Below are 14,035 nucleotides of genomic sequence, written 5' to 3' on the forward strand. Positions count from 1 at the left end.
TTCAAGATAAATTTTAGCTCTGTAGAACTAAAAACCACACAGGGAAAATTCATGCTTTAGAACCTTAGAAAACAAAGTGTGAATTTTAAAGTAAAACTACATAAGCTACTATATTTCTTTCAGCAAACTCTAGAATCCAAATCTCCACCTACTTTAACATCAATTACACTTCCTTTGGTTTAAGTACCACCATTCAATATCATAAACCAAACCAAGTGTCATCTTCTTTCACTGAAATTATATGGTAAGTCAAATGGTACTTTATGAAACAGTTCATATATAAAAATAATCTAAGTTATAAACTAACCAGCTTTACTTTCAACAACAGTTTCCATTGCAAAATGGGGAATTCCTCCCCTTAGAGGTAGTACGGTGAAATTATTGGACCCTCTAAATATCAGAAGGAGGAAGGACAATTAGTAATAATACTAAGACATTTAGCCAGTAAAACGGAAAGTTAAAAATCCATCTCCTAGTCACACATTCAAACATGAAAGTCACACACAAAGAATCAAGACTAGTATAAAAGGGGGGGCCAAATTATATTATTATTTAAAAATTTGATTACAACCAATTTTGTTGGCATTAAAATTAGAGGTATTTTAAATTTGAATGGATAAACCAAAACCCAGAAATTAAGTTTGGTAAAAATGGGAATAGGAGTTTTCCAGTAATTACAGATTAGAAGGCAAAAATCAATTTAGAGAAACAAACAAACCCCATGTTTACAATGATTGTGCCACAGATTTAAACTTCAGTAGTGCATTAGTAAACTGTTCACATTTAGATCTTCACCTTGAGATTGGACAGCTGTTTCTTTAAAAAAAAATCTCAGTACCTTGTGCAAATAAATCGGTCTTCCATGTGCCTTAGCACACTTAAAATTTCTCCACTGTATATATACAAAACACCTACCATTTGGTAGGGCAAAATACATACTTTCATAACAAAACTATAATGTACCTCTCAAGTATGAACAATATACACATAATACATGGTATACAGTATTTACAAAATATAAAATATAATACAAGTTGTTTGTAATTTTTGAAACTCCTTTGCACTTGTATGTTACAAGGCAAATTTCCATTTCTGTACCAATTTTCTTTTCAAGAGTCCAGGGATTTTGGAAAAAAAATGTTTTACAGACATACTGCAATCTGAGATCTAAGTTTGAACTTTTAGGAGAGTTTTTAAGTGTACTGCCATCAACTCCCTATTTTGGTTGGAACTTTCAATAGTGCTTCCCATCCAGTGACTAGGAGGCTTTGGAAGAACACTAGGAGAAGGTGGATCACTAAACTTTGCCCCAGCATAATTTTCCTTTTGGTTCACTTCAGTTAGAAATGCGGATTTCTTCAAATGCATATTTTTAATGTTCTCAGTATTTTTAAAAGGCTTTTTTTCCTGCTTCTGAATTATATCAGATGAAACAGAATCCTGCCAAAAGTTATTTTCATTTCTTTTTGCAGAGGTGATCTTGGTTAGTGGTAAGTTATATTTGCTTTTCTGTCTGTTTATCTTTGGTTGTTCACACAAGTGTATACCATGAACAAGCTGGCCGTGGGGAATGGCAATTTTCTCCGATTTTCCCATCTTTGATTTTAAAACCTACAAAGACAAGGAACATAAAAGTGAATACAGTTCATGATAAAAATTAGTCACGAACCTCACAGCATGTATCTAGTATATTTTCTTCTCCTGGACTTTAGTTTCCTGACCTGACTAAATGTTTATGTGCTCACTGCACTTAAAAATAAGCACACATCTAAGTTTACTACTAAAAATATAATCACCACTGCCACCAATATGGAATGTAGGGAATCAGTTCTAAAATGTCAAAGGGAAAAAAAAACCAGTAACCCAAATTCATCTTTCTGTAACTGTAAGAGTAATGAGGTCCCTTCCAAACATATGCAACCTCCTTTCTTTGACCAAAGTCAGAGGTTTTACAATACGATAATGCCAACAGAAATTTTCACATGCTTTCATTTTGGTTGGCTGAATCTGGTTAAAAATAAAAATTATGTTTATAGATTACTCTTTACCTTTTAGACAAATCCTTTTAAAATTATTGCAAAATAATTTGATTAGTAAGAACTGTATTTTAAGTGATTAAGTGTTTTGATAATGGCTAACACAGAAAAATTACCTCCCAACTTCTGAAAACAAAATTTCAAATATTTAAATATAAAAATTTAAATACTAATCACTACCTTTTCCAAGTATACATACTTATAGCAAATACATAATCAGAAAATTGCTTCCGCCTGCCCCCACTTCCTGGTTTAACTGCTTCAAGAAATTTGCGGCACCAGTTCTAGCCGCCAGTTCTAGTCACTTTCGTAACTCAAGTGATCCTTACAGAGAGCCACGACCCAATGGAAAAGTATACGGTAATTCATCAGGATCACTGCCCTTCCAACACTTGGAATATGGTAGGGTAGCGGGACACAAAAATAGAAAGCTGGGGCACCAGGTAACATTCCATGTCAGTAACTGCCAACAGCGTTCCCTGGTTTTAACAGTTCTATAAAAGAATATTACTGGTAACCAGGAAACAAGACGTACAAAAGCTCACTTTTACATTATTACTCATATTTCAGAGCCACAGAATTTTAAAACCGGAATCTAAGATAATTAAGTAATCACGGCGGTCAAATTTGACTTTTTTCCAAGGGGACAGCGAGAGAAACTACAAATCTCTCCAGTATTCTTCTAACAAGAAATGGCTCTAACTTTTGATCCTAACCCAACACTACGGAAATTGGGTGGCATAACGCCAATTCATCTTATAACTTCTAAAATTTCATCATTCTGGACACAAGTAATAAAATTACCTTCGATTAATAAAGCCCAGTACAGTATAAAGTATATGTAAACAATTCCACTCATCTAATAGACTAGCAAGCAAATGTTATCGTTTCAAAGAGGCAAGAACTGCCACCGCTCCTGCCAACTTTTAAAGATAAAAGTATAGCTAAGCAGGTCTGCCGGCGAAGGACACAGCCCCAGTTGGGCCGGCGCCGCACACGGGGCACCTCTCATCGCAAAAAAGCAAGCCAAACAGAATGGAGCCGCTTGTGGCCCACCAAGTCCCACAACCGGTCGGTGAAACAGTGCACGCGCACCGCCAACTAGTCTTGGAACTACCGACGGTCTGGGAGCCGAAAGCGGTCGCCCACCCTTTCCCCTACCACTGCCAGCCAGCCTCGCCTCCTTCATGAGCGCCGGAGCGCTGCGCACGTAGCGCGCGCTGACGTCAGCCTCCCGCGGGCCCCTTCCCTCCCCCACCCCACCGCGCGCCCGAATACCGAAACCCCCTGGAACGCAGCCAGCCTTCTAAATCGGGGCTGTTGCTGGGGCGCAGCCGCTCCTCTCATTGGCTGGTTTCCGGGAGCCAATCGGCAGCGCCAGCGCATGCCTCCCCCTCCCCCTTCTTCCCCGGGCTAGAACAGAGCGGGCGTCACGGAAACTTCCCTCCCGAGTAAACAGCCGCCCCTCACCCCGGCCCCCCCTCTTCCCGACCCCTCGGTGCAGGGCCCCAGATTCCAGAGCTCGGCCGGACCCATCGAAGGGCCGGAACTCCCCAACAGTCCCCAAGTCCCTCTCGCGGCCCTTACCTCTCTTCTGAATGAGGGTTGGCCGGGCACCGCGGGCGGCACCGGGCCAGGGAAAAGGCTCGCTTCCTCAGTTTGGGTTGCGGCCGCAGGACCCGGGGCCAAATTGGCGGCCTGGTCCGGGACTTCCTGCGCTCCGCTCGGGCCCGTCGCGGGGCTCCGACCGCCCTCGAGGCTCGGCCGGTGCTGCTGGTACTGATGGAAGCGGCTGGGCAGCTGCCCCGCCGGGCTGGCCCGCACCCTCTTCTTCCGCCGCTTCTTTGGTGCTGCCCGAGGGGTGCCTCCCGCCGTAGCTAGACTACAGTTGGACAGAGGTGCTGGGGCGCGAGGCTGCGGAGTCAGACAGGGACCGTCTCCCCCTAAGAAGTGAGGGAGGAAAAGGGTGGGAGGAAGTGCCCGGGGGTCCGGGATCCGGGGTAAAGGCGGCGGGGCCGTGGTCACCATCGGCAGGGCCCCGAAGTAACCGCGGGCGGAAAAGCCCAGGGGCGCAAGACGGCCACCCAGGACAAGTGGCTCCCGCTGTGGGACGGAGACGACGGTCATAGCTCTAGGAGGAAAGTGGCTCAGCAAGAAGAGAAGGAGGAAGTGAAGCCAGCGATCACAGGGCGGCGGCGGCGGCGGCTGCTGCTAAAAGAGCCCGAGTGGAGCGCGGACCATGGTTCGGGCGGTGGCGGCGCAGCAACAAATAGCCTCAGCCTCAGCGCCGAGTGTTGTTATCAGAAGCTCCGCCCTGTGCCCGCCCACCTTCCTGCGAGAGCCCAATCAGAATGCGACGGAAGAGACCACGCCCCTCCGACTCTCCCTCCACCGCCTCCAACAGACACACACAAACAACCAGCTTGCTGCAGCCCCGCACAAAGAGCGCACATTGCGCAGGCGCTGCCAACGGGCTCTTTCGGGAAGAGTCGGTCCCGCGAACAATGAAGTTCCGTTTCAGCCCCACCTCCCCCACCCTTCTTTCTAGCCCCCGCACCTTGCCCCGAAGGCAGTGGTCGCACTGCTAGGTCTAGGCTGAATTGGGAAATGGGGATGGGGGCGGGAGAAGAGTCGAGAAACATCAAGGCCACTAATGCCTCCTCAGCCACTGACCTTGGGAAGTATTTTTTATTTCAATCCCAAGATTACATTTTTTTTTAAGATTTCAAAGAACGTTATAGGTATTTCGTACTTGGCAATCGGTCCACATTTAATTTATATATGGCGAAGTGTGGCTTACGTTTTTTTCATTACTCAGGCTACCAGTGCTGTTCATTAGCCAAGGTAACCAGAGTAAGAATTAAGGGAGTGACTTACTGATTGAAATTGTCCCCTTAGTATATAAAGAATTCCCCCAGGAATACGTAATTGAGCATTGGAAATATTACTGTCTTTATACCTGAAGGTTTGGGATCACGAAACGGTGCCGGACACTGAGGAGGAAGCAAAGAAGGAGGCTTGCGTCTCAAAGGAGAAAGTGAAACAGCTCTGCAACATAACTGTGTTTTGCTAGCTGTGTGTTATGGAAATCTCACGCTCATCATCTCCCCTCACAGAGCTCACACACAAAAATTGTGGCTATTTATCAAGCACTTTTGTGCCAGAAACTGTTCTTTACATAAATTATGTCATTTGAACCTCACGACAACGCTAAGGAATAGGTACTATATTTTAAACCCCTTTGTAGGAGAGGAAACCGGCTTAGAAAGGCAAAAGGTACTTGTCAAACATCATACAGTAAGTTAATAGAATTTGAACTCCAGTCCAGGGATGGCAAGACCAAAGTTTTAACATCATCCATAGACTAGATTGTAGGTTTTTAGACCACCACGATAATCTTACGCATCTCTGTATCCTCACAGCCTCTAGCCAATATTTTTCAGCTTTGTAGTGCTTAATAAATGTTTCGTGGCTGTTAACAAAGTTGGACAGAGGGAATATCTAAAATAATGCATCCAAAACTTTATTCGTATGGTTTAACCCCCTCGTAAATTGAGGAAGATCTGTATAAACTTTTCATATGACATTCCATCATTACTGATTGCTAGGTTTTATCATTTTTTGCTGGATTTTACTCATTTTTGTGTTTCCAACACGATGCATAGTAAGTGCTCATATTCACTGGATGAAAGGAAATAGTGTACTTCCAGAGTTGTAAAAGATCCTACAGAACCTTTAATTCAAATCCACCGGTCTGCAAATTAACAATGGGTTCAAGATCAGGTGAGGAGAATGGCCTGGCAAAATTTGGTGGAGAAGAACAGGCAAAGATTACAGAGACTCTGGAATGATGTAATTTCTTCTTCTGTTTTTGTAAGAGTCTATACTTTTTCAAAGCACTTTTTCATCTAACTCATTTTATTCTTACCCCAATCCTTTAAAGTAGAATAGAGATAAATTCTATTTTACCTATGATGTAAATGAAGCTCTAAAGATAAAATAACTTACCTAAGGGTCACAAAATGAGTCAGCAACTAAATCCCTTGAACTCTTAATGCTTAGTCCTCTTTTCACTATATCCCAAGGCCTAAGGTTTGGCTTTATCTGCGGGTAATATCACACGGTCCCAGGGAATAATTTACCCTCCAGGAGGCTGCTAACTGGTAGTCAGTTCATAGGGGCCCTTGATGGAAGACACCTATTTGTGTGTATCTCTTGGGTGAATGGTGGAGTTATTATGTGGTATGTAAGTTTATATTTTTGAGGTCTGAAGGGTAGGCCTCATCTAAGACCCTGGATTCTGTCCTTTAAGAAAGGTAGCCTTGCAGATGCAGCCACATGGGTGATGGGTGTTAAGATGGTGCCCACCATGAAGAGAGAGGGAGCTGGATCACCAGAGAGAGCAATCCAGGTTTTGTAAACCAGATTATCGAATTTCATGTCACTCTTTGTGGATAGTTCCTATAGATCCTTAGCCTTTAGGAAAGCCTATTTTAATACTCAAACCTGTTTTCATCTGTGCTGTATGATATAAAGGAAGAGGTTAGATGCTCTTGTCTGGGCCCAAAGGGCTAATCATGGAGGTAGCAAGACATTCCAAGGATAAAGCAAGTTTTGGGAGGACTCTCAGGGTTCTTGAAGACTTTTGTTCCAGTGCATGTCTTAGTTTTATTTTTAAGTCAACAGTTTCTCTAGAGAAAGTTTTGGGGTTTTTTTTGTTTGTTTGTTTTGGTTTGGTTTTTGTTTTGTTTTGTTTGTTTTTTTAAATAAACGATTGAGGGGTGCCTGGGTGGCTCAGTTGGTTGAGAGTCAGACTCTTGATTTCAGCTCCAGTCTTGATCTCAAGGTCATGAGTTCAAGTTCCACATTGGACTCCACACTGGGTGTAGAGCCTACTTTTAAAAAAAAAAAAAAAAAAGGTAAGCCAGTTATTAAAGAGCAGGGAAAAGAGTTAAAGCCATATGTGAAATAAGCAGTTTACCTGCATAAACACTTTAGAGCCCTCTGGGTTTCTCTGCTCTCTCTCCTGTCTACCTTTATCTTTTACATTTTATTTCTGTCCTTCTCTCCCTTTCTCTGCCTTGAATATTATTGTTCTCTCCTCCTGCTCTTAGTGTTTTTCTTTCCCCCTTATTGTGGCTTTATTTCCATTTCCTCTACCTATCTATTGCTTAGATCTTAAATGTCTAAGGGACACTTGTGTGAAAAGAGGAACCCTCCAAGTTATACTTTGCATAAGCTCAAATTATTAATCTTTCATATCTGTGAAATAATATTCCTCTAACCACTGAACACAACCAGGGAATCAAAACATTTAAACTTAACAAGTGAAAATTTCTCTGACATTTAAGCATTGATCACAAACCTTCTCAACATACTCTGAAGTTTAACTGGAATTATAAGGTTTAGGGGCACCTCAGTGGCTCACTTAAGCATCCGACTCTTGATTTCAGCTCAGGTCATGATCTCATGGCTCATGAGATAGAGCCAGGTGTAGGGCTCTGTGCTGACAACATGGAGCCTGCTTGGGGTTCTCTCTCTCCCTCTCTCTCTGCCCCTTCCTCTCTCTCTCTCTCTTTTTCTCTCTCTTAAAATAAACAAATAAGCTTTACGAAAAGAGTTATAAGGTTTATATTTAGAAGCAAACAATATGCACAAAATTTCACAATGACAAAATTGATACTTAAATTGCTACTAAAGTACTATTACCACAGGTTGAAATTAATGTCTTTGTTATCCCTATACTTATCCCTTTCTGAGGTGCCATTTTACCACATTCATTTCTTAAACCTTCCTAACAGGGGCAGCAGGCCTATGTGGGTTGTACTTTGCACAGGGTGCCTGGTCAAAGGGGCAAGGGAGTACTGAAATACAGCTGTCACTTTGCTTTTAAAAGCCATCTTTCCAGGAGCTACCTGGAGGATGAGATGTCTTTTCCTTATTGATACAAAGGTCTTAAAAGGGCTAGTGGCAGCCTTGGGGTACAATACTATAGATACGTGATTCTATTTCATTCTACATATAAAACCAAAAGAAAAAGCCTATTATTTAGACCAGATGGGGTTTCAGCCAACTTAATCTTAGTTGGGTCATAGGCTTGGTTGTGCCTCCTGGCTGGTTTTCCTTTCATATAAAACAAAAAAAAAATTTTTTTTTAATGTTTATTTTTGAGAGGGGGGGTAGAGAGGCAGAGAGAGAGAGACACAGAACCCAAGCAGGCTCCAGGCTCTGAGCTGTCAGCACAGAGCCCGACGCGGGGCTCAAACTCACGGACCACAAGATCGTGACCTAAGCTGATGTTGGACGCTTTACTGACTGAGCCATCCAGGCGCCCCTCATATAAAACTTTTTAAATCCTTGCCATTCACAGAATGCAACCTAATGCTTCTGAAATGATGCCTTTTTTTTTTTTTTAAGTTTCATTCGGCCACCCTTTTTTAAAGCATTTTTAAAAATATTTATTTTGAGAGAGAGAGTGAATGAGTGAGCAGAGGATGTATAGAGAGAGTGAGAGAGAAAATCCCAAGCAGGCTCATCACTGTCAGCACAGAGCCTGATGTGGGGCTTGATCTCATGCACCAGGAGATCATGATCTGTGCAAAGATCAAGAGTCCAGATGCTTAACCGACTGAGCCACCCAAGTGCCCTTATTTGGCCACCTTACAGAACCCAGTTTCTTCTTACTATAATATATTGAGCTGGATTGTTCATTTGTTGCAAATTGATTTCGCCTCATTAATTTGTTATAATTAGTAAGCTCATTGAAAGTTTTCACCTTTCATAAGACAGGGAGGGAGTCTATGCAATTAGTTATCTTTAAGACATTTGGTGAATTATCATCATGAAACACACTATGGAATTCTCTTTCTCCTTGGTCATTTTCCTACCCTAGTGCTGAAAACTGTTGGATCTCTTTTCTACCCAGTTGTTATGTGTGACAAATGATGTGGAGCAGTTCTTTCTGTAGTTGGTATAGTTTATATTTTTTTCCAGGATTTTTTGGCTGATTCCCAATTTATTGTATTCATCCCTCCCTACTGTTGCAATTAGAGAAAAGGAATGCCTGCACTTTATAAACCATTATATGCTTTAGATTTTTTAAAAACCCAATACATCTAACTCTGTATTTATTCAACTTAAGCAACATATCTATATTATCACATTCACTATCTTTTATAGCCAAACTACTTTTTACTAAATTGTAAACTTTTTTCCTTTGCAGAATCATCATGGACTTTCATAGATTAACATAGTTTCAATTATCTAGAATCATTTTCCTTTCCTGATTAAATCTTTAGATCTTGGCCAGTGAAAGTCCTTTTAAGATGGTTCTGTTATCTCTTCAGCACTTCTCCCACGCATATTTGAAAACATTCTTGTTTCATACACACAAGACGATGTTCCAGATTATCTTCAGCTTTCTCTACCCCAAAACACGGAATGAACTGTTTTATAAAGAATCTTAGTTCCTTTATGTGAAGAAAAAGATTAGTGGAAAAATTGGGGTATCAAGGATAAATATGACATTGTTTTTCATGAGAACAGATAGGGATTAGAATAATATCACTGCTAGGCCATTTTTGGACAAAATTGGAAGACATTTCTTTTTCTTTTTCTTTTTCTTTTTTTTTTTTCTTTTTTCTTTTTTGAGAGAGAGCAAGTCAGGGAAAGGGGCACAGGCAAAGAGAGAGAATCCCAAGCAGGCTGCTCCACGCTTAGCACGGAGTCTGACTTGGGGCTCGAACCCATGACCCTGGGACCATCACCTAAGCTGAAATCAGGAGTTGGATGCTCAGCCAACGGAGACACCCAGGAGCCCCAGAAGACATTTCTTTTTAAAGTCATGAGTCTACATTGACTTTTTAAAACTCTAACTTAATTCTAACACTACAAAAAACTTTTAAAACATTTATTCCATTATTTAAAAAATTTAGCTTTCTTACCAACATAATTTTAAAAATTTAACCCCTCACCCAAACTGCAATTGTGTCCACGTGTGTATAATCCTTATATGTCATATCAGTTATCAATTGTATAATCACTTCATTATCCTTGATATCTTAGCCCTTCTACTTTGTCTCTTATCTCTTTCTCCCCTTTTTATCTTTTAATTTTTCCTACCGTTCTTATTGTTACTCTGATTTTATCTCCCCTCCCTTAAATATTGAAAGTGTGGAATTGGAGCATAATTCCTGCCCCATAGTGTTTTGTAACTCTCAAGAGTTATTGTCGTTCTCATGATTTAAACTCCTTGTAAAACTTGGGACATCCAGGGGCGCCTGGGTGGCTCAGTTGGTTAAGTGTCCGACTTCGGCTCAGGTCACGATCTCTCGGTCCGTGAGTTCAAGCCCCGCGTCGGGCTATGGGCTGATGGCTCAGAGCCTGGAGCCTGCTTCCGATTCTGTGTCTCCCTCTCTCTCTGCCCCTCCCCCGTTCATGCTCTGTCTCTCTCTGTCTCAAAAACAAATGAATGTTAAAAAAAAAAAAAAAATTAAAAAAAAAAAACAAAAAAACAACTTGGGACATCCAGGCCCATCCCTACTTGCAACTACTCTCGATCAAGTAATTAAAAATGTAATACCAGTTTTGTGTGTGTGACTTCACTCTGTGGAATATTGGCACATTTTTAGTGACTATAGATATATTTTTAGTTAAGCAGTGTTCTTATACGTATTCCAGAATGATGTTCTACGTTATAACAAATGGAGAAGGGCAGAGGACCACAGAAAAAAGCAGTTGGGACAAACGTTTTATAGTTTATCAAGGTTTGAGTAAAATTATACCCCCTTTCCTTTTTTATTTTTTTAAATTATTTTTTAATGTTTATTATTTTGAGCGAGCAGGGGATGGGGGGGGGGAGGGGCAGAGAGAGAGGGAGACACAGAATCTGAAGCAGGCTCCAGGCTCTGAGCTGTCAGCACAGAGCCCAACACGGGGCTCAAACCCACGGACCCTGAGATCATGACCTGAGCCAAAGTTGGACACGTAACTGACTGAGCCACCAGGCGCCCCTCCCTTTCCTTTTTTAAAGAAAACCTTCATTCCCAGAACTCATAGGAGACACAGGAATAACAATATAGTGCCTAACAGACCAGGAATAAAGTTTGGAAACTCGAAATTTATTCAAGATCCCATGCAACTCTAGTTACTAGGTAATTTTGTCACTCTTTAGCAGATGTTTGTTGATCCTTACTCTAAATGCTCTGGTATTCCCATGAGTCAACTACTCTTTGTTTGTGCTTTTTGTGTATTTCCACATCCACTATCACTACCAATTAACTCACTGTTTATCTAAAGTTCAAATTCCAGAGAGAGAGAAAAACTGATTGGTCCAGTTTGGATTGGTCCAGATTGGATGATTGGATGATTCATTACCATCATCCTGGTTCAAATGAACTTTCTTAGACCTCCTCTTGGTGGCTGTCGGCTAGGATGGTGAGCCAGGAAGATGAGGCACCTATGAATAAGGAACCATTTAGGGCCACTTCAGGGACTGTACACATGACAAGCATTGAGGTTTGGCCAGCCTAGTACATTTCATAACCTACCTTCTAGGTCCCAAACATCTCTCTTCTTGTACCTACAATTCCCAGGAATCCAAGGGAAGTGAGAGAACCTATAGAAACTCTGGGGATCTCTGACTTTTCTTGGAAAGCTGGATTTCTGGTGACACTGTCCCATTATCCCTGGTGAAACAACAGCTGCAATTGAGTGGAGGCTGTCCTTTCAGTTAAGGCCTGTGCTTAGCCAACTCATTTCACTCCTTTACTCACCTGACTCTTTAGGCAACTAAGCTTGAAACTCCTCTAAAAAGAGATGGGAGGCAGTGAGATAAATGGCAATAACTTAGCTGTGAGCCACCTGAGGACTCTGGCTAACATAGTCCAAGGAAATGGAATGGTGGACATGGAGATAAAGGCCTGAGCCCTGGTGATTGACAATATGAGTTGAATCCAGAGATCAGGCAGGTGGGATGGATGAGGGTGAGGAGGGGTAGGGAGAAGGGAGAGGAAAATAGATGGCTCCCAAACTCTCAAATCTGATTGATTTGGAAAGAAAAGATAGCCTTAACAAGAACATGAAAACCCAGAGAGGACAGTATGGGGAGAAAATATAATTGCTGTGATTTAATAAAGTTTTTGTTTGTTTGTTTGTTTTTAGTAAGATTTCTGTTTTTGATGTTCTTCATTTTAAAGCCAAGAGAATTAAAATTTTTGTTTTGTCTCTCAAAAATAAAGAACCACCACCCCCAGCAAATTAAGTTTTTATTTGCCTATGAAGCCCTGATAGAAAGTGTTCTTACTCTCATTCAGTGCAAAAACATGAAAATCCATTTGTTTAATAAGTCTGGTTATTTCTGACAATTTCGTTTGACATTTCCAGAAGATAGGAGTTAAACTATTTCCAGGAAATTTAAGATAAATTAAGGGAAGTAGATTAAAACATATCCTATTAAATCATCTTTATTTTTCAGGTCCCAGAGTAATCGGTTCAATCCTGTCCATCTAAGTAGCTAAAATTCCATGGGGAAAACAGCCTATTTCATTTTTACAAAATACTGCAATGTCCCAATTTTTACTTGAACTTAGGGTGATATGACACAGAATTTCAGACGCTATGGCTCTTTCAGCCATGTGATGTAAAAGGTTGCAAAATGAATACTTGTTTTAGAGAAATGCTTGTGATTTTTAAACTTGAGCGAGACTGGGTAGAGTTTGTTTCTTGTTTGTAACCTCAGAGCATAAAAAGCAAAAATGAGATTTGGCCAATGAAGTTCTGCTAATTCTTTCTAAGAAAGAACATTCCCATGTCCTTATAACATCCAGAAAGATTTAAGATTTGTATAAAAACAGTCAAATCCTCATTGTCTGATTTATCTTTACTGTGTCTTTATTTTATCCTTGGAAATTTAAGATTTGTACAAGAAGATAAAACTAACATTCCCCGAGTCATATCATTTTTTAAAAGCCCTGAATGTACAGAGAAAGACCAAAATACTGTTTGGATTGCAGAGCTGAAGAGCAAGCACAACCAACTTCATGGAGAAGCTCAGAATGAAGCTGTGATGTTGATGTTTTGCCAAGTTTTCTCCGAGATATTGATTATGACTCACAGCCAGATATGACTCATTGCTATAAATGCTAGATCTAAAATGATGTCACCAGCTTTTTGGGTTTCAGAGGAGAGAAGAGGGTAATTTTTTGGCCTACCTAGTAAGTTAGCACATTACAGTTATTCTGCGTGTGTGTGTGTGTAAATAATTAGGTTAAATGCATATATATGTACTTAGGTTAAATACTAACACCGGAGGTTCTTTAAGATACAGCTGACCAGATCATCCCATAGCAATGCCCACTAGCCAATAACGTATGCCGTGCACACAGAGCTTACAGTCCAACTTCTTATTGCTATACCTTAAAATGTAAGCAGTCAGGCAAGGATCACCAGATTTTTGAGGACCCAAGCAAAGAAACAACCAGGAAGACAAGGAGAACAAACAGGAATAAAAAGCCCCTCTAATTAATAGCCTCAGAGTGTTAGGAGTATAGTACATCATAAAGCAAAAACAATATGGTATAGGCGCACCTGGGTGGCTCAGTCGGTTAAGTATCTGGGTTTTGGTTTCGACTCAGGTCATGATCTCACAGTTTGTGAGTCCGAACCGCATGTCGGGCTCTGGACTAACAGTGTGGATTGAGATTCTCTCTCCCTCTCTCTGCTCCTCCCCTGCTCTCTCTTTCTCTCTCAAAATAAATACACTTAAAAAAAAAAAGATGGTATAAATATCATGGCAGAGGGGCGCCTGGGTGGCTCAGTCGGTTGGGCATCCGACTTCGGCTCAGGTCACTATCTCACGGTCCATGAGTTCGAGCCCTGCATCAGGCTCTGGGCTGATGGCTCAGAGCCTGGAGCCTGCTTCCAATTCTGTGTCTCCCTCTCTCTCTGCCCCTTCCCCATTCATGCTCTGTCTCTCTCTGTCTCAAAAAAAAATAAACGTT

General features: G+C 41.3%; 1 protein-coding gene across 1 annotated transcript; it reads right to left on the reverse strand.

The window, feature by feature from the left end:
- Positions 1-523: 523 nt before the first annotated feature.
- On the reverse strand, positions 524-4,321 carry PNRC1 (proline rich nuclear receptor coactivator 1). Its single transcript, XM_019442832.2, has 2 exons — positions 3,624-4,321; positions 524-1,611 (listed from the first exon to the last, which is right to left on the reverse strand). Exons 1-2 carry the CDS (start codon positions 4,161-4,163, stop codon positions 1,168-1,170), a joined length of 984 nt encoding a protein of 327 aa, XP_019298377.1. The 5' UTR covers positions 4,164-4,321; the 3' UTR covers positions 524-1,167.
- Between the last annotated feature and the right edge of the window lie 9,714 nt (positions 4,322-14,035).

This window comes from Panthera pardus, unplaced genomic scaffold (assembly GCF_024362965.1).
Source record: "Panthera pardus isolate Hobbes unplaced genomic scaffold, ASM2436296v1 HiC_scaffold_17, whole genome shotgun sequence".
In the NCBI taxonomy this organism is placed as follows: domain Eukaryota; kingdom Metazoa; phylum Chordata; class Mammalia; order Carnivora; family Felidae; genus Panthera; species Panthera pardus.

What these genes read in the sequence shown, in the direction of transcription:
- PNRC1 (XM_019442832.2), bottom strand. Translation starts at nt 4,163, where the DNA reads ATGACCGTCGTCTCCGTCCCACAGCGGGAGCCACTTGTCCTGGGTGGC. An exon ending in AACCCTCATTCAGAAGAGAG is followed by an intron (nt 1,612 to 3,623) that starts GTAAGGGCCGCG and finishes TTGTCTTTGTAG; the next exon opens with GTTTTAAAATCAAAGATGGG.